Source organism: Zalophus californianus, chromosome 16 (assembly GCF_009762305.2).
Source record: "Zalophus californianus isolate mZalCal1 chromosome 16, mZalCal1.pri.v2, whole genome shotgun sequence".
Taxonomy (NCBI): domain Eukaryota; kingdom Metazoa; phylum Chordata; class Mammalia; order Carnivora; family Otariidae; genus Zalophus; species Zalophus californianus.
In genome coordinates this window covers 47568025-47586485 of record NC_045610.1, presented here as the reverse complement: position 1 = coordinate 47586485, position 18461 = coordinate 47568025, and the positions used below count along the sequence as shown (strand labels likewise).

Genomic DNA, 18461 nt, shown 5'->3' with positions numbered 1-18461 from the left:
CTCACCTGGCTCAGGCCCAGCCTTCCAACTTCCTGCTGCCTGGCACGCCGGGCAGCATCTTTGTTGGTACCACTGGTCCGGGTGTGGCCGTGCCAGACCTCTTCTGGCTCTTGGAGAACAGACGGAGGCCGAGCTCAGAGGAGGCAGTGAGACACCTGCTTCAGGCGTCACTGGATTTACTCACTTGTGTGTGTGCCTTGTGTCTGCTTCACGCCTGTGTGTACAGCTGTGTGTGTGTTCAAGGCCACGAAGCACTGTGCCCTGCCTCTGTGTGTATTGTGTCAGCGTGCCCCTGTAGTCTGGTGTGTGTGTGTGTGTGTGTGTGTGTGTGTGTGTGTGTGTCTCCTATGCAGGTGTGCCCGTGCTGTGTGTGGATGAGTGTGAACATGTCTGGTAAGGTTTGCACGTTGAGTCCCCGTTGACCTTAGTTCCTCTTCTCTTTCTTGTTTCTTGTGAACAGTTTGATTAAAACTCAGGAAGCAGCAAAACCTCCAAAACAATGTGGGTGTGTGGGTGTGTGGGTGTGTGGGTGTGCGCGTGTGCCCACAGGCTGGAGCCTTCCTTTCTGTCTGCCCTACTCTCTGGCCTCCTGGCCACCCATTGTCCCTTCTTCCTATTCTGTTCATCACACCCATTGCCCCAGCCCCGCTCCCTGTCTCTTTCCTGTGTCCTCCGTGGAAAGGAGGCCCTACTCCTTCTACCTTCCTGCAACCGTTCTGTCTCTTGCTTCAGAAGATGCGTCCTAGAGAGGGCAGCCTCCTCTCTGACCAGCACCCTGCCCCCTGCCCTTCCCTCACACTGGGGCCCCAAACTGGGGTGGCCTCAAGAGCCTCCACATCTGTTGGACTGGATACTCACCACTGGACTTCATACAGACTGCAGAGCCTCCCCTGCCCATGGCCCCCTCCCCTGCACACCCACACCCATCCCTACTCTGACTGGGTGGGAACAGACCCAAGCCAGGCTGGCAGGCAGGCTCCTTTGTACAGTTCTTATAATAAACCTACCCCCCTCCCCCGACCGGTGCCTCTCATGTGTGGGCTTCTTCCTTCTGCACCTCCGTGTGCAGACATTGACAGCGTCTGAGGGCTGCTAGAAGCAAGAAGGGCTGGTGGGGATTGGAGCCAAACGGGGAAGACTTGGGGAAGCTCAGGGTGGGCAGAGGGCAAGATAAGGAGGACTCCAACTCCCTTTCTGGCCCAGGCCAGCTCTCTCTTGCCCCCCCCTCCAAAAGGAGGCTTGGGTTTTGAAAATTAATAAAGGGAAGCCTCACTAAAACGGAGTTGGGAGGTTCAGCAGGGGGAGCTCTCAGGCTCCACCACTCCTCATCAACTGCAGACCCAATAGGAAGAAGTGGACCTTGCAGGTGGCTACCACTTTACTCTCCGGCAGGGAGAGGAAAGGCTTTCCTCCTGCCCTGGCAACAGCCCAGCCAATGAGAGACACTCAGAACTCAGCCAATGAGAAGCCACCATACTCCCTACTCCCACTTTCCTCCAATAGACTTTGCGTTTACAACAGCCTTCCCAACATCCCCCTTTCCTCTATAAAGAAGCCGGTCCTCCCTCTTGTGGCGGTGCCTCTAGTTTTGCCTAGCTTGCCTGTTTGGTCTTGCGATTCTCTGCTCTTCCGAATTAACCCGTCTTTTGCCGGTAAGATAACTGGCAGTTTTATTTTTAAGGTTACAGCTCCAACCTCTTAGCTGGAGTCCAAGACGCCAGGTGAGGTCAGGGGTCGTGGCCCCCTCCCCAACAGGCAACGCCGCGCTCCCCCCGCCTCCATGAGGGTGCCCAGGAAATGGCATTGGCACCCAGTGGCCCCAGCCCCTCCTTTCTAGAAGCCCCCTTCGCTTCTCTGCGTCCTCCAGAGGCCCCGAGGTGCCTGAGGAACACATGGTGTGGCCCCTCCCTCCTCACAGATACTGTCCCCCCAAGGACCGTTCCTCTGGCCTCTGACCTCCGGGAGCCCAGGGTCCTGTGGACCTGTGACAGTGAGTAGTATGATGTAGTGAGCTAAGTCCACAGTCCTGGTGGGTGAAATCGAATTTTATATATGTTTTTGTTTTCTACATCTTGATTTTTGACTCCCAGGGCTGTATTTGTCCAAACTAGGAAACGGCCCTTTACAAGATTTCTACACCCTCTTTTCCTGGGTCCTGAGGTTACATGGCACCTGTGCGGGCCCGGGAGGGCCACCAGAGGCTACCCTGACGTCCTTCAGCCATATTCCTGAGGCCCCTTCCCTCCTTGCTGTTCTCTATGCGTGGGGAGAGGGGTCCAGCATCCCTGCAGGGTTCTGAGCTCCCCTACCAGGGTGCTGACCTCCCTCCCTGGGGCGGGGGGGGGGGGGGGGGGCTCCTTCTCACTCTTAAGTTTCTCCATGCTGCGCCTGGGGCTTCTCCAGCTCCAAGGACAGGAGAGCTTGCAGGGTGCCCTGGCCCACCCTTCCCCTGAGCCTTGAATAGTGGTGGAAAAGAGGCAAAATACTAGATGAAAAACAAAAGCCAATATTTCAAATCATCCCCTCCATCAGCTATCAGCTGGCCCCAGTGCCTTTGCCAGTGCCCCCGGGGGGGGGGGGGGACCACTCCTCACTGAGAACCACCAGGTAACTTGGGGCGGCTTTCTGGCTGGAACACTACAGGGCCAGGAATCAAGCCTACCTCCTTCTTAGCCAGCGGGGCCTCCACCCTCTGCCACAAAGCAGCAAGCCCAGCAGGGCCAGGCAGAGTGGATTAGTGGGAGGGGCGGAGGTCTGGGCCCCTCCTTCCAAACTGAGGTTCTGCCCTCTCCCACCCTCCCCAGGGGTGCTGCGGGTCCCTGACCTCTTGCTTCTTCAAACTCCTAAGCCCCTGGTCCCCTCTCCCTCCACCCCCATCTCTTGTCTCCATGCTGCCTTCCTGGAAGGGGGAGGTGGAGGCTGCCGAATGTTGGGGTGTGCAGCCCAGGGTAGCCGGGGGCAGAGGCAGCAGTGGGCTTATGGGGCCTCCTGTTCCAGGAAAGAAAAGGCGTCACAACACGAGACAGAACTCTGTGCTGTTGTCACCGGAGAAGGAACAGCACAGCCCCAGCTGTGACAAATAACCCTGCAGGCGGTGGGGGCCCCACTGCTTCCACCCACTCCTGAAAATGGATCCCTGCCAGGCATGAATGGGAATGAAGTCCAAAGGACACATCTGCATGCCTGCCCGCAGGGGATGTGGGGGTGTGGGTGTGTTTGGAAGATGCCATCTGCCCCCCTTCCTCCGTGCCCCCTGTAGTCACCCTGGGCCCTGGGCCCAGCTCCTGAGCAGGACCCACACCACGCAGCCCAGGCAACGCATCATGTGAGCATACATGTGCGCGCGCACACACGCACACACACACGTGTGTGCCCCAAGTCTTCCCCAATTCTCTTCCCAACTTTGGGGGGACACTAGCTCCAAAGCTAACCAAGATCTCCATCATGAGGAAGTACTTTGCTAAAGGAAGAAATCCCTGGATTTTCCCCCCCATTCCTCTGGGGGGGTCTCCAATCACCCCACCCCCCCCAGCACAAGGGGCCTGTGGTCCCCAGGCTGACCTCAGGTGATGTTTATATTCCTGGGCTGTTTGTTCCGTGAACTGAACATCTGACGCCTTTTCAGAGAAATGTTTTTTTTTTTTCATTTGGAACATCTGGAAACAGCAAGAACATCTGGGACTGCCAGGAACGAGCTGTTCCTTGGGTGAAACCTAAACCCTCCTGTCGCTGTTTTCTATAGTTCTGGTCCTGGCCCACACTCCTTGGCAGTGGTCCCTACCATCCAGGTGAGGCCTGTGTCCACCAGGACTGAGGGGATACCACCCAGACCCCTGCCTTTCTCATTGCCAACCCTGGCATGGAGCAGGTCCACGTCTCTCTAAACCCAGCTGACCCACCAGTAACGTAGGCTGTTTGAAAAATGGAGGGTGGCAGGAAGAATGAGATGTAGGCAGAGGACACATAGGATTCAGCATCTTTCTTCCCCTCCTGGGAGTTGGGAGAAAAGTGGGATTGAGGGGACAAGAGAGAAAAAGGGGGAAACATAAAACTCAGAGTGGGCTTGGCTGCGGGGCTGAGGTATGCAAGCCTGCCATGTGTGGTTGTGCAGGTTGTGCACTGCACAAGGGCAGCCCTGTTCCTCCCTGCCCCCCAAGGTGCAAAAGTTGTGTCTGACTCAGGGACACAAAGAGAGAAACTCAGACAAGTTTCTGGACGCTATGATTCCATCCACTGCTCTGCTGACTGGCAAGATAAAGCCAGAGAGCCTTTGAGTGTCAGAACCTGGAGGTTCCCCCGCACTAGGCTCCTGTCCCCTACCCAAGACCTGGGAGTTAATGGACAACTCCCTGGAAGTCCCCTGATTCCTGAGTGGTGGGTTTTTTCTAAGCTGTCTCTACCTAAGTCCACCCCCTTTGGCATCTTCTAGCAAATTCTCTCACCAAGTGAGGGAGGGAGGCCTCTTGCCAGGGTCTGGCCAAGTAGATGCCACATCTGGCTCTTGCTCAAGAACCTCTGTGGCTCCCTCCCTCCACAGGGACAAATCTTCATCAAGCCCCAACATGGCTGCCTGCGCTCCAGCTGAGAGGCTGCACGCTGGGCCCCTCCGGGTGCCAGGCCAGGGCCCAGTACAAGTCCCCCCACCACCCCCAGCACCCCTGCATCATCCTTCCAGGTGCCTCTCTTCCTGCAGAGTGCAAGCCGGCCCAGAGCCAAGGAGCTGGGCTCGCATTCACCCACAGGTCCCGGGTGTCTTCAGCTAAGGGCCTGGGAACCTAGACTGCACAATGGAAGCCTGGGGACCCCAGGACATGACCATCAGTGGGGTGGGGGCGCGGGAAGGGGAGCACAAGATGCCCTCGGATGACCCAGTGGCCCTTGCTCATCCACTGTGGTGCCCTGTGAGCCTAAGCTGCACAGCTGACGAGAGAGCCCGCCCTCCCCCAGGGTCCCGGGAGAGCTGGTGCCTCCCCTGGGTCCCAATTTGCATGGCAGGAAGGGGCCTGGTGGGGAAGAGGCAGGGAGGGGACGGGCTGCAGCCCAGGCAGTTACACGTTTCCCCCCAGGAGCCTCTGTCCTTGCCACCAGCTTGGGGTCCGGGACGGAGCAGTGAGCATGGCCGGACTGCTGCGCCCCGGGCCCGGAACCTGGCTGGTGCTGTTGCTACTTTCAGGTACGCTCCCTCCCCCACCACCGAAGCGGCCATCGCGGGCTGTTTGGCCGTTCTGTTCTGTTGTTCTGTGTCCCGCTCTCTCCAGCCCCTGCCTTCTGTCTCCCACTTTCTGCCTCCTGTCTCCCTCGGACCGCCCTGGGGCCTGGGTCTGTGGGTGTCACCCCTGCTCAGTAGCTCTGGGCTGTGGGGCCTGGGCCCCGCTCCTGCTTGGAAGGTGTCCGACTGAGCTGGGCGCGAGGGGCTGGTGTCTAGGACGGGGACGGAAGAAAGGAGTATGGTTTACCCCAGTCCCCCGAGGGAAGTGTGTGTATGTGTGTGTGCGTGTGTGCGTGTGTGCGCGCGTGTGCGCGCTGGGGCGGGGGGACACGGGAGAGAGGCTGCCCCCAACCAGACCCTGGGATGTGCATGTTCCAGAAATGGTCCCCTGGTCTGGAAGACAGTTGTGACCTTCCTCCTGTCTCATCCCGGTGTCTGCTCAAGGCCAGCCAACAGGCCCAAGGCAGAAGGGGGACTGGGAGGTGGATTTCTGGTGACTCTTCCCCACTCCAGTCTCTCCAGAGCAGTGTCAGGGAGGGCTGAGGGCTCTTGACCTTGATGTCCTGGGAGGAGGAAGTGGGTCTAGGAATGTAGGGGCCACAGAGGTGGGGCAGCCAGTTTCCAGTGGAGAGCCCGGACCCAGCCCCGCCTACTTCCTCCCACCCAGCAGGTGTGCCTGCAGCCAAAACAGAAGACAAATACCCGGATAACAAAGGTCAGCAATTTCCCCTGCCCCTTCTGGGGGCAAGTATGTGTGTGTCCAATGCTGGTCCTGGTCCCAGGGGCTGTCCCATGGCGGCCCCTGTGCCCTTGTCCCCCCTGGATCTCCCCAGCCAGGACACCCATCTCTGGGCGACCTTAGGGTCTCCCTCTCAGAGGCCTGGCTCCGAGGCTCCCCCCTCCAGCACCCCTCCTGCCAACTGTCACCCTCATTAGACATAAGCCTCCAGTCCCAGCAACTAAGGGGTGTGGCTCAACCCAGGGTGGGAGGGGGGAAGCCAGAGGGAATTGCACGGAGGACTCAGGCTGGGTCTGTCTAGCTGGGGAGTCAGACTCAGCCTGAGAAGGAGCCTGTAACCTTAGGGGCTCTGACAGGCCATAGGGCCTCAGAGATTCCCAGGGGCCTCTCACTGGGAATGCTGGGAACGATGCAGGAAGGGGGCTTCTTGGAGCAGGTGGGTGGAAAGAGCTCGCCAAGCTGAGAAAGAAGTTTTAGGAATCAAAAAGTGGGAGCACCAGGCCAGGTGGGGGGCTACCCTATGGGCCTCTAGGCCCCAGTGGGTGAGGCCTAGATCACACTGCTGTATGGGCATGGAGAGGAATAGGAAGGTTCCAGAGGCCTTCTAAAGGAAAATCAAATGTTGGGGTGGGGGCATTCGGCAAGGGGCGGGACCCAGTGGTTTGGCCTGCGGCCACTCATGGAGCTCAGCTCTCACACACCTCCGCCTCATGACTGTCCCAAGCCCAGGAGCAAGGACAGACGAGGGGGGCAGAGCCGGGGTAGCGCCCCAAGGGGAGGGGCCCACGGTGGGGCAGGCAGTCAGGAAGATGCTCCGCGGGATGCTGATCCCGGCCTTGGCGCCCACAGGAAGCACTTGCTCCGGCATCTGGCAGAACCCACGCTTCATAGCGCGGAAAAGGGGCGCCACAGTGGAAATCAGGTGCCACACAAAGGAGTCGGCAAGTGTGAGCTGGCTCTGGAAGCGGGAGATGGGCTTGGAGCCCAAGCCGCTGCTGGACAAGGGCCACGTCGTAAAGAGCCACAACGGCTCCATCGCCACCCTCACCATCAAAGGCATCCAGTTCCAGGACAATGGCATCTACTTCTGCCAGCAGAAGTGCTCGAAAGGGTCCCTCAGCAAGGGCTGTGGGACTGAGCTACGAGTCATGGGTGGGTTTGGGGCCTGCCTTCCAGCCGGGGTGGGGGGCAAGGGCGACGGGGCTACAGAGCCTTCGTAGAGCCATCTGCATCCCGCCCTGGCCCAGCCTGCCACCAGTGGGGGGGGGGTGGGGTGGGGAGAGGGGCACACTGTGAAGGTGGCCACGGCCGTAGATGGCCCAGGAGAGCTGCTGAGGAGGTCCTGAGGGGCGCAGGCCCAAGGAGGGGGCCCCCAGCCTCACCGCCCCCCGCCGCCTCCCCACAGGGTTAAGCACCTTGGCACAGCTGAAGCGAAGGAACACACTAAAAGATGGCATCATCATGATCCAGACCCTGCTCATCATCCTTTTCATAATTGTGCCCATCTTCCTGCTGTTGGACAAGGTGACCACGGCGGCCAGTGAGGCGGCCATGGGGCAGGCCAGACATGGGCAGGGTCTCCATCTCCCCGGCCCCGGAGCCCACCCATTGACTCACCTATACAGTCTCTCCTTCATCCATTCAGTTGTTCTGAGTGCTCCTCACTCCCTGACCCCAGACCCCTTGCCCCCAACCCCTCTCCCCGGCCCAGTCTCCCCGGCGCTCCCCAGCCTGGCCCAGCAGTGGATGGGGTGGCGGGAGCTAACACTCTGCTCTCCATCCCCTGCCCCACCAGGATGACAGCAAGGCTGGGATGGATGAAGATCACACCTATGAGGTAAGGAAGTGGGGGGGCCCGCGGCGCCGAGGGCTGTGGGGTGGTTGGCGGCCGTCCGCTGGTGTGGTCCGAGAGGAGCCAAGGGCTGAGCACCATCCCGTGTCTCCAGGGCCTGAACATCGACCAGACGGCCACCTATGAGGACATAGTGACTCTGCGGACAGGAGAGGTGAAGTGGTCAGTCGGGGAGCACCCGGGTCAAGAGTGAGGGGCCGGCCCTCCCCACGCCCCTGGGCCCAGCCAGCCGGGCCCTCATTGACTGAGTGAGAGCCGCCTCCAGCAACCAGCTCAGCCCCTCTTCCCTGGACCTCGGTCAGCCTCTGAAGCTGGCCCGCCACGTCTGCCTGCCACCACCCCCCCTCCGGCCCCTGGTCCCCAGCTCTTGCCGCAGAGACTGGAGTGGAAGGGCTGCAGGGCAGGGCAGTGCTTTGGAGTGGGGAGTTCTCTGGGGATAGACTGGACCCAGACTTCTGGGGGTGCTATGTGGGGATCCAGCCCATGTTCGGGATGGGGAAGGCAGAGGCTTGTCTGGAACCTGCAAATGGACTCAAGCAGACCACCTTCCTGCAGAGCCCGGGAAAAGCCGTGGTCCATCCCACTTGGCCACAGATGGGCCACAGAGGGCTACATGCCTCTCCCACCCTCTCCCACCCTCTCCCACCCTCTCCCACCCTCTCCCACCCTCTCCCACCCTCTCCCACTCCCTCCCACCCTCTCCCCCCCTCTCCCACCCCAGGGGGCTCCTAGCCTTGATCCATTCTCCCATGGAATAAACAGTGTGTCGAGAAACCACACACAGGCTTGTGACATCTATGGGTATGGGGTGGGTCAGGGTATCTCTCTGGGCACAAATGTTTGGGCCTCTGTGGGCCCGGACGGTGTGGGAGAGGATCACTGCCATGGGTCTCATGGGCCTCTCCTGGGCTCACTAGGCTTCTCTCTGAAAGCCTGGCTGGGATCTGTGGTTATGCCCTTTGGGTTTTCCCTAGCTGGGCCCAGATCGGAGAAAGGCTGGTAGCCCTTTTTAGCAGGAAGCCTTCATCCTGCATTCCCTTTAGCCCACAAGCAGCACTTGGGTCCTGCTCTGTAGGGCAGGGGTCTCAGCCTTGAAGGAGCTTGCCCTCGCCCACCCATTCCCAATCCTTCTGTGCCTGAAGGCCCTCCATCTGTGAGAAGCCCTCCCAAATATCCCCAGTCCCTGCCCAAGCCCCGTTCCTGCCTTGTGCTGCCCATGCTGACCTTAGTCTCCAATTAAACTACTCCCCACCACACCTGAAAATTTTTTTTAACTTTGGCCCAGAGCCACGCAAGAGAGAGATTCCTAAAGAAGGAGGCTTTGCGGTGGTGAAGTTTGGGGGTCCTTAGGTGACTCCTTCAGCCTTTCCCAGCACCACATCAGAGGCCCCCTAAAGCCCCAACATCCCCACAAAATGACCCCTAGGGCCCTACAAATTAGGCCCCAATGTGCCGGCTGCAGGAGGGACAGGAGCAGTTCCCAGCTAAGAGCTTAGGGCAATGAACCTCCGTGTGCCAAGCCAGGCCTCACTCAGCTTCCTGTTGACCTTGCGGGGGCGGGGGGGGGGGGGGGGCCTGAAACACCTCTTTGCCACTCATGCTCTGGATTTGGGCCAGAGAAATCCCTGCCCCCAGGGAAGGGCCAATTTAACTGGAGAAGAAAGACCAGCGTGTGGGGACCAGTAAGAACAGCCACCAGTTGTTACTAGCTTCCCTGCTGGACCAGCAGGTGGGGTGGGGCAGGGGGCTAAAGTTCCTGCGCCTGGGGTTTCCAACAGTCCATGTGTGCGTGGCTCAGTGGCGCTCACCGGGAGCCAGGCTAGGCAGGCCAGGCAGGGCCCGCTCCCTCCGTGGCCTCCGTGGCCTCTGGGTGGCCCCGAGGAAACTGGTTTGTTTTGGCATCTGCCTCCACTGAGCTGGAGTCCTTCCTCTCCTGCTGCTTTGCATAGTGGCACTAATTCTGTCCTCCTGCCTCCGCCAGGGACCCTAGCAGGGGGCTGGGGGTGGGAGGGTGTCTTCACTTCTCCCCTCAGCAGGGTCTCCCCTGACCTGGGGCTGCCCTGCATCTAGAGAGGCCCTGGCTTTACCAAAATACCGATACTTTTGGGTCACTGAGTTTTCCTAGCGCTTCGCAGTGCTGTTGGCTGAGAATTATTTGAGCCGTGAGCCCTGCCTCCTTCCCCGGACACCCCTAGAGGGTATTTGCCCTCATGGTTATGATGTAGAAGCCCTCCCTGGTCTGTTTGTCTTTTTTTTTTCCTTTGTTTTTGTTTTTGTTTTTCTGTTTTAGGGGCTTATGCTCTGGTTATCGTCATATCTATATTAGGGGCCCCTGGCCCCCAGAACTGACTGAGGCACTGCTGATGAAACTGCATGATGCTGGGGGGGGCAGTGATGAAAGTCTCAGGTCTCAGTTGCTTTATCTGTAGAACGGGAATCATAAAATCTTGTCTGAGAGAAGGGAGTTGAACCAGATGCTGTTCTCTTTTTTTTTTTTTAATTGTCATACAGTAAAATTGACTTTGTTTTCTTTCAGTATACAGTTTGATGAATTTTAGCACGTGTGCAGATTTATATACCCCCCCCACCACAATCAGGATACAGAACATGAACCAAAATCTTTTATTGGGCCCCTAAAATACTTACATACTGAGCACCTCTGAAATGCCAATAAAACTGTATCAAACAGCCCCCTATTCATGTACATAATCTTGCATAAGCCCCAGCATAACCCTGGAAGGGGGCAGCATCATCCCCATTTGATAAATGAACAAATCAAGGCTCAGGAAGATAACAGTGGGTCAAAGTCATAGCTTCTGGGGGATGGGACGCCTTCTGATGCCAAACCCAGCATTCTTCCCGGTACCTCGCCGCTGTCTCCCTCGGAGGACCCTGCAGCATGGAGACGTGGAGGAGGAAGTAAAGAAGGAGGAGAACCCGGGAGGAGAGAATTCCCAGGACAACATTGGCCATCTGCAAACATTTCCCATTGTTCCCAAGTCCCAACACACGAGGACACGCGTCCCAGACTGGCTGGAGTTCGCGCCACGGGGCCATCCTTCCAGGGGTCCCCCTCTGGCCAACTCCCCCAGGCCTCCCCTTCCACAGAACACAGCCCTGAGGTGCCGTGGTGGGCACATGCCCCACTGCCCACCGGGGGAATCCAACCGGGTCCCTTGGGGCCCTGCTGTAAGCAGAGGCTGGTTCCTTCTTCGTTCTAGCTTGACTTCCGGCCCCTCCGATGCAGGTGCTGCCAGGCCTGGGGTGCTCTCTGACCTGAGGGTTTGGGTGTTTTTTCCAGCAGAATCAGAGGTGAGAGAAAAACAAAACAGAATGTCAGAAGCTACCGCTGTGTGGGTGTCGCTGGTAGGTAGTGTTTGTCCCTTAGCAGGTGTCTGAGTCTTCTGCGAAGGGGCCAGAAAAGGCCATCTTGGAACACAGGGTTTGGGATTCCGAGATTCTGTCTGCCAGTGTTCTGCTCTTCAGATGGCCCTCGGGGCTGGATTCAGAGCCCACATCTGTGAAGTTCCCCGGGTGAGTCCGGCTCTCCACAGTGCTCCTGGTTCCGGCACCCTCAGAATCTGCCGGTGACTCAGTTGCAAACAAACAAAAAAACAACACACCTTCTACTTGGGATACCTCAGCGACCCCTCCAACTCCAAAGCCTCTACCTGGAAACTTAGATGACTCCACAGAGCACAAAAATTAACTAGCGTTCAATCCTGAGTTCAGAGTGTAGTTTGTTAAAGCACATTTAGATGGATCCTAGCGCATTTCCTAAATTAAAAAAAATAAATAAATAAAGACCTCTTTCTCTCCAGCTGAACACCACTTTCTCTGGGGGTAAAAGCGGGGGGGGGGGGGAGGGGGGCGGTGCCAGACACCTCGGGAGGTCCCGCTTAGGGCTCAGGTTCTGCAAGTCATGAGTCTGTGTAGAATATTTGTGTGTACTTGTGATCAGCATCTGCATACTGCCTTGTCTATTTTTTTCATTTAAATTTTTTTCACGCACATAGTGCCGTGTATTGCAAGATCTTGTACTTTTTATGATTTTTGGGGGATACTTCTCATTTCATTCTCTGAGAAGGACATGGAGACACAAGGTGGCCTACCTTATCGTTTCCAGGTGAGTGGGTATTTGAGTTCTTCCCTTGGCATCGTCCTCGCATTTGCTTGCCCCGCCTAGCACGTGCTGGTTGAGTTCCTGGCTCTGGGACTGTGCTCGCTGTCTGTCCTCCCCCTCCTCCCAGGCTTTGCTCTCACCTCTGTATCTTAGCTGTTTCTTTCATGGCATTTTTGGCAATGTGAAATTTCCTTGTATATTTTGCCATTATGTATTCGTTTGTTTGCTCTTGTCTCTCTTCCCCGTAGACTGTAAGCTCCAGCAGAGAAAAGATGGTGCCTTTTTTTCATCTGGGTATGCCCATCTGCCGGGTACAATATCCGGCACATAGAAAGAGCAATGACTACTTCTAGAACCAGTTAATGCATGAAAAAGAGAATGAGTGAATGAATGAATTGATGAAAGGCATGAATCCAGCCTTGAAGGGTTTACAGTCCCACAAGGGACATAAAGTGTCATAAGCACAGAATTAGGTAAAAAGGAGTCAGAGGTGATTTCCAATAAAGGGCACCAATCAGAAAAGCACCCCAGACTTCCCACAGCTGCTGGACACACCTGGGTACTCACTACTTCTTTTTCTTTTTCTTTTTTTTAAGATTTTATTTATTTATTTGAGATAAAGCGAGAGAGACAGAGAGAGCAGGAGGAGGGGCAGAGGGAGAAGCAGACTCCTCGCTGAGAGGGAAGCCCTACTGTTGGGGATCTCGATCCCAGGACCCCAGGATCATGACCTGAGCCGAAGGCAGCCACCCAACCGACTGAGCCACCCAGGTGCCCCTCACTACTTTTCTATCCATGGGACTGTCTCCCTGGGGAATAATCCCCAAAGTGGAAATCAATAGGTCCGTTATGGAGGCTGTTATGCACTTGTAGATGGTCCAGAGATTCTCCGCCAGGGTAAACAACACCCTTAGTAACCCACAGGAGTGCCTACCCCTATGCTACCCCCACCCCCAAGCCCTCCAAGGCCCTTCCTCCCTGCTTGAGCCCTGTGGCAAACTCAAGGGTCCAAAGAGAAAGGAAGTGAAAACATGATGCACACTGAAACGTGCAATTCACATGTGAAGGATGATGTGATTTGGTTCATTAAATCGGGTTACATCGGGTTGTTTTCTCTGCAGCTTTTCTTGGTGTCTGTGGACCTCATTCTGGGGTGAAGCTCCTTCCGTTCAATTCCCCCCCAGCTTCACTGAATATCTTCTGAGTGGGGATTTGACCCTCCTCTGCTAGCTTTGTGCTGAGGAAAGTTCTGTCCATGCCCAACAGCGCCACTGTCTTTCCCGGATGAGGGTTCTAAAGAGTTCCATGTGGTGGGAAGATGGGGGCCTTGGGCAGCGATCACTTAGGAGCCAAGAGACTGTGGGCAAAATACTTTATTTCTCTGAGTCTGAGTGTCCTCCTCTGAAATGGGCCTCCCACCCCTATCAGCCAGGAGGGAGCCTAGCACGTGGTGGGCACTCAGAAATGTTGATCTCCTTCCCCACCTCCCCTGATGAAGCCTTTGGGAATCCCCACATAACATTCTCTAGAGACCCTGACCTAGGGCTAGATGACTGACATGGTGCTCGGACTCATGCTGGAAACAAAGCGGAGGCAGAGTTACATCCCAGGGGTAATCCCAGCCTCCAGCCTCAAAGAAGCCAGCACAGAGTTCGTGGTGGGAAACGTGGGCCTCAAGTGACCAAGGTGGGGGAAGTAGGAAGAATGGTTGCCAGTCTCTCTGAGGCTGGCCCCAAGGCCGTGGTAAGTATGACTCCAAAATAAGTTGGCCCCAAACCTCACGGATTGAACCTCAGAGGGCTTCCTGAAGCCTGAAAGAGGCCACTTCCATGAGCTTCCACAATAGGTACAGAAAACCCCAGATTTCAAATCTGAAAATATGAAGGGCTTCCAAACACACTGGATTTCATGGATTCCAAGATGATGGGCAATTCATCTCGAGCCTTTTGAGGCTGACCCCAGAGATGCTAATCACAGCCTCTTCCTACCGGCCACCATGCAGAGGCCATGGTTCGACAATCTCTGAACCTGAAGAAGCCAGGGCTCTGGCCCTTCGGTGCCCCAAGAAAGGGTGGATGATTCCCCAGCACCGGAGGGAAAAAATCCCAAGTCTACCTCCCCACCCCCTCCGTTCTTGCTGCCACCATGGTAACCCTAAAGGGGTATCCTCAGGGACCTCCAGAGTCCTGTGAGCCGATCTAGTTCTGGGGTCAATGGAAGTGGGTTTGGTGAGAAGAGAAGAGCCCCTCCCCTGCTCTGGACGGTTCCATCTGTTCTTGGCAGTACCCTGCCTGTGGGGAACCTCAGCCCCACTTCCCCTGTGCTCACCTCGTGTGGTTCTCGAGCAGTCCCCAGCTTGGGCTCCTGTACCCTCAACCCTAGGGAAGGCCTGACTCTTCCCCCGTGGTCCACAGTTCACATACAAGTTCCCCCACCATGAGCTAGAAACTGGTCCTGAAGGGTTCCACATCAGTCCCCCTCCACAGGGTGGAAGGAGGGGGGCAGGGAGGTAGAAGGCTGTGTGGGGCTCAGAGAGCTTCCTCCATTTTGCTCCTGGCCCCTCCCCTGTGGTAGAGCTGCAGGGAAGAGAGGAAAGTCTTCCCCACGCTCCCCTTTTCCTCAGGCCTCCATCTTTAATGATAGCCCACTCTGGTCCTCCCTCAGCCCTGCCGGGGGAACAGCTCCGTGTGTCCAGTGCCTTCCCCAATAGATAGTGAATCAGGGCACGGTTGGGCAATGATTCCAGAATGATGGGAGAAAAGGATCCTAAAAGTGGGAGGTGGCAAGACGCCAGTACTCCTGTCCTGGACCATGAGGGTGTGACTTTTCAACGTTGGCTGTCAACACCATAACCAACGACCTCTAGAAGGGTTTGCTGGTTCGTTTGTTTGTTTTCCCACAGGGCAAGCGCTAAATGTTCTTAGATTCAAGGGGTGGAAGGTTTACACGGAGGGGAATGTGTTCTTTCCTGCTCTTAGCCCTGGGGGTGATCTGTTGCTGGTGGCCTGCAGATGCCACAATGTCCCCAAGCCTGGGCACCAGGAGGCTGGAGGGCGGCTGTCCTACACAAGCCTGCCCGGCCCCCGCCTTACAGGGCTACCTGGTCTCCGACATGCCACCGTCTCGCCTCGGAAATGAGGAACAAAAGCCTGCCTCGTAAGGGAGGACAAAATGAGGCAAAGGGACCCTCGTGATGAGGGGCAGGATCCCTGTGTTGAGAGGGATTTAGAAGAAGAAATGACCGAGTGGTCCACCCAGTCTGCTCAGGAGAAAGAGTCTGGGATGATCAACAGGGAAAGAGCAGGGTTTTGGAGGTCAGCTTCAGCTGAGGTAGCTGGCACGAGCAGGGCTCTCTGAGCCTCGGTCAGCTCCTCTGTAAAATGGGGAGGTAATAATACCGCCTTCACGAGATGGTTGTGAGGGTCAAAAGTGTCACAACATGACGAGCTCTGTACGAATATTTAAAGGGGAAGAAAGACTGGGAGGAAACTAGGGTGACTGGAGAGAACATCTGTGGGGGTGCTGTACCCGGAGTTCCAGCGCTGGGGACGAGACCCAAGCCCTCAAGGGCTCTTCCAATCTTGAGATCGTCTGGCGGGGCCTGGGCTTGGGGGGCGGGGGGAAGCACTTGGGGCCTGGGTCTGTTCACTTCTCTTCTTGGTTTGCATCTCTGTAGCAGGTCCGAGGAGCAGGGGGGGATGCCTCCAGTTTTGGTTCTCTGCCCCAGCCACCTGGGGGCGCCCCCACGTCAGGGAAAAGGGGGGGGCAGTTGGTAGGGAGTGGACAGTGTGGGGCTGGGGCCCCCTGGAGGTCGGAGTTCAGCACCAGCTGCCTCAGGCTGGACCAGGTGGTGGGATGGCGGGAAAGGGTGGGGGATGGTGACAGCTGCAGAGGTGGAATCTGGGGCTGAATTGTGCCCAGAAACCCCAGGATCCATGGCTGTTCTGGGCTCCCTTTCCCCAGACACACATTCTCTCTGGTGGACAGAGGGGAGCCGTGCAGGGAGGAGGATCGGGAACAGAGGGCGAGGAAAGGTGGCGCAGCCCTCCCAAGCACTCCCCGGCCTGACACGGCCCCGCTTTTGGGGACCGGTTTGGGTCCTCCTCCCCTGGGCGGGCCACCTCACAATGGTACCCTAGCAGAGCGCACCTGCCTCCTCCCCCTTGAAATGAGGACCGATTGGGTGGTCTCTCAAGCTGAGACCCTGTGTGCAGGGCCGGTGACGTCGGAGAGGGGAAGATGGCAGCGAAGGCCTGGGGGACATGACCCCAAGAAGAGCGGGAACAGGACAGGAGGGAGGAGGCTCTAAATTATCCATCAGTACAGACCGGCCAGTGGCCTGATGCATAAATGTATAGAGAAAATAGGGGGGGCAGAGGGGGAGAGAGAGAAGGGACCAGGGTATAAAAAGGGCCCACGAGGGACCGATTCCAGGATCCCAGCACCCAGCTCCCCAAAGCGCTCAAGGTCCTGTGGACAGCTCACCCGGCTGCGATGGCTGTAGGTAAGTCCCCTTGGGCTGGGTGAGGCGGGGGCCCTGCCAATGGATGGGGGCACTAAGCCTGGGCTCTGGGGCTGCTGAAGGGGAGCACAGAGGTCTGTGCCCGGACGTTTGGCCAAGCGTTACATGTTCTCAGTCCCGGGGCGGGGGGCAGGGGAAGGGCTGGAAAGAAACAGGCCTCTCTCCGTCTGGGCCCCAGCCTTGCCCTCTGTGTCCCTGTGTGTCCTTGTGTGTCCCTGTGTGTCCCTGTGTAGGCCCTCGGAACTCTGTGCTCCTGGCCTTCACCCTGCTCTGCCTGCCCTGGCCTCAGGAGGTGGGCGCCTTCCCGGCCATGCCCTTGTCCAGCCTGTTTGCCAACGCCGTGCTCCGGGCCCAGCACCTGCACCAGCTGGCTGCCGACACCTACAAAGAGTTTGTAAGCGTCCCAGGAATGGGTGCTTGGGGGGGGGGCGGGGCGGGAAGGGGTGAGAAGTTCAGGGTGATTTCATCCAAGCGAAGAGGCTGTCTGCTGAGCACAGCCTGAGGGGGCTTCCGAGTCAGGCAGTGAGGCGGTCCTGGGCGGGTGTCCTTGCTGCAGGAGCGTGCGTACATCCCCGAGGGCCAGAGGTATTCCATCCAGAATGCGCAGGCCGCCTTCTGCTTCTCGGAGACCATCCCGGCCCCCACGGGCAAGGACGAGGCCCAGCAGAGATCCGTGAGTAGGCCAGGGCGGGCCAGCCAAGGGTCAGGGGCCTCCCTCCTTCCAAGAAGGCGGCCCCTCCTCTCCACAGGAGTCAGGCCCCTGGGGCGGGAGGGGGCGCGGGGTGGCAGGGTGGCAGCGGGAGGCCCCCAGGCCCCCAGGCCGAGGCCGGCGCGCCCACCCTCCCCTCTGCCCGCAGGACGTGGAGCTGCTCCGTTTCTCGCTGCTGCTCATCCAGTCGTGGCTCGGGCCTGTGCAGTTCCTCAGCAGGGTCTTCACCAACAGCCTGGTGTTTGGCACCTCGGACCGAGTCTACGAGAAGCTGAAGGACCTGGAGGAAGGCATCCAAGCACTGATGCGGGTGGGGATGGCACTGTGGGTCCCCTCCTGGAGGGCCGTGCCCGCCCTCTGCTGGGCCTGGTGGCCCCACTGGCTCAGACGAGGGGTGGGGGGCTTCCAGGGGCGACGGTGCCCCTTCCTTTATAGTAAGCAGTCCGGCCTTGACCCCTGAGAGCGCTTCCTCGGTCCCCCCACCCGTGAATCCTCCGTTCCCTTCCCTGAGCCTGGAGGGGAGGGCCGCACCCGGAGGGACCCGGAGGAGCAGCGGCCGAGACCTGGGCCTCTCTCTCCCTCCCCGCCTTTTGCAGGAGCTGGAAGACGGCAGCCCCCGGGCCGGGCAGATCCTGAAGCAAACGTACGACAAGTTTGACACAAACCTGCGCAGTGATGACGCGCTGCTCAAGAACTACGGACTGCTCTCCTGCTTCAAGAAGGACCTGCACAAGGCCGAGACGTACCTGCGGGTCATGAAGTGCCGCCGCTTCGTGGAAAGCAGCTGTGCCTTCTAGTGGCCAGGCCTCCCTTTCACCCCCTCCCCTGTGCCTCCCCTCACCCTGGAAAGGGCCACTCCCGTGTCCACTGTGCTTTCCTAAATAAAATGAAGTTGCATCACACCATCTGAGTAGGTGTCATGCTATTATGCGGGGCAAGGGGCAGGCTGGGAAGACAACCGCGGGCACCCCGTGGGGTCTGCCGGGAAGGGTAACTGACCCGATTCTTCCTGGGCTGGAAAGAAACCGACACATTCACTCCTGTCCGTTGCACCTCAAGTCCCCTGCCCAGGCCCTGGGTCGCAGCTCTCTGGGCAGCTGTAGGTCAGGCGCACCCCCATAAAGTCCCTGGAGGTGTTCCTTCCTCCCCCATGGGCCCCACAACACCAAATCTAACCCCCAAGAGCGGGAAAAAATGGAAAGCAAGACAAGCTAGTAAGTACAGAAGCAAAACGCCCCGACATGGGAGAAAACAATGAGAGAGATCGGAATTACTTTTGTGCAGAAAGTACACATTAGACCCACCTG

General features: G+C 57.9%; 2 protein-coding genes across 5 annotated transcripts; both read left to right on the top strand.

Annotated features, from left to right (window-relative positions):
• Positions 1–5014: 5014 nt before the first annotated feature.
• CD79B (CD79b molecule) lies at positions 5015–8577 on the top strand. Of its 2 annotated transcripts, none has more exons than XM_027626263.1 (6): positions 5015–5173; positions 5880–5924; positions 6798–7100; positions 7354–7472; positions 7744–7785; positions 7895–8577. In XM_027626263.1, exons 1-6 carry the CDS (start codon positions 5116–5118, stop codon positions 7991–7993), a joined length of 666 nt encoding a protein of 221 aa, XP_027482064.1. In that variant the 5' UTR covers positions 5015–5115; the 3' UTR covers positions 7994–8577. The 2 variants fall into 2 exon arrangements, with proteins under 2 accessions (XP_027482064.1, XP_027482063.1); XM_027626262.1 differs by having other exon boundaries at positions 5877–5924.
• A 7595-nt stretch (positions 8578–16172) lies between these two features.
• Positions 16173–18056, top strand: LOC113939655 (somatotropin). 3 transcript variants are annotated; one of them, XM_027626085.1, is made up of 5 exons: positions 16173–16423; positions 16679–16839; positions 17002–17118; positions 17303–17464; positions 17751–18056. In XM_027626085.1, the coding sequence occupies exons 2-5, from the start codon at positions 16756–16758 to the stop codon at positions 17949–17951; spliced, it is 564 nt and encodes a 187-aa protein (XP_027481886.1). In that variant the 5' UTR covers positions 16173–16423; positions 16679–16755; the 3' UTR covers positions 17952–18056. The 3 variants fall into 3 exon arrangements, with proteins under 3 accessions (XP_027481886.1, XP_027481887.1, XP_027481884.1); XM_027626086.1 differs by having other exon boundaries at positions 16173–16427; positions 16735–16839; positions 17751–18054; XM_027626083.1 differs by having other exon boundaries at positions 16173–16427; positions 17751–18054.
• The last annotated feature ends 405 nt before the right edge of the window (positions 18057–18461 follow it).

Excerpts from the sequence above, each read along its gene's own strand:
- CD79B (XM_027626262.1), top strand. The coding sequence starts at position 5,116 with ATGGCCGGACTGCTGCGCCCCGGGCCCGGAACCTGGCTGGTGCTGTTG. Across the intron at positions 5,925-6,797 it reads CAAATACCCGGATAACAAAG|GAAGCACTTGCTCCGGCATC; the intron begins GTCAGCAATTTC and ends TGGCGCCCACAG. Across the intron at positions 7,101-7,353 it reads GACTGAGCTACGAGTCATGG|GGTTAAGCACCTTGGCACAG; the intron begins GTGGGTTTGGGG and ends GCCTCCCCACAG.
- LOC113939655 (XM_027626083.1), top strand. Across the intron at positions 16,840-17,001 it reads CCGACACCTACAAAGAGTTT|GAGCGTGCGTACATCCCCGA; the intron begins GTAAGCGTCCCA and ends TCCTTGCTGCAG. Across the intron at positions 17,119-17,302 it reads ACGAGGCCCAGCAGAGATCC|GACGTGGAGCTGCTCCGTTT; the intron begins GTGAGTAGGCCA and ends CTCTGCCCGCAG.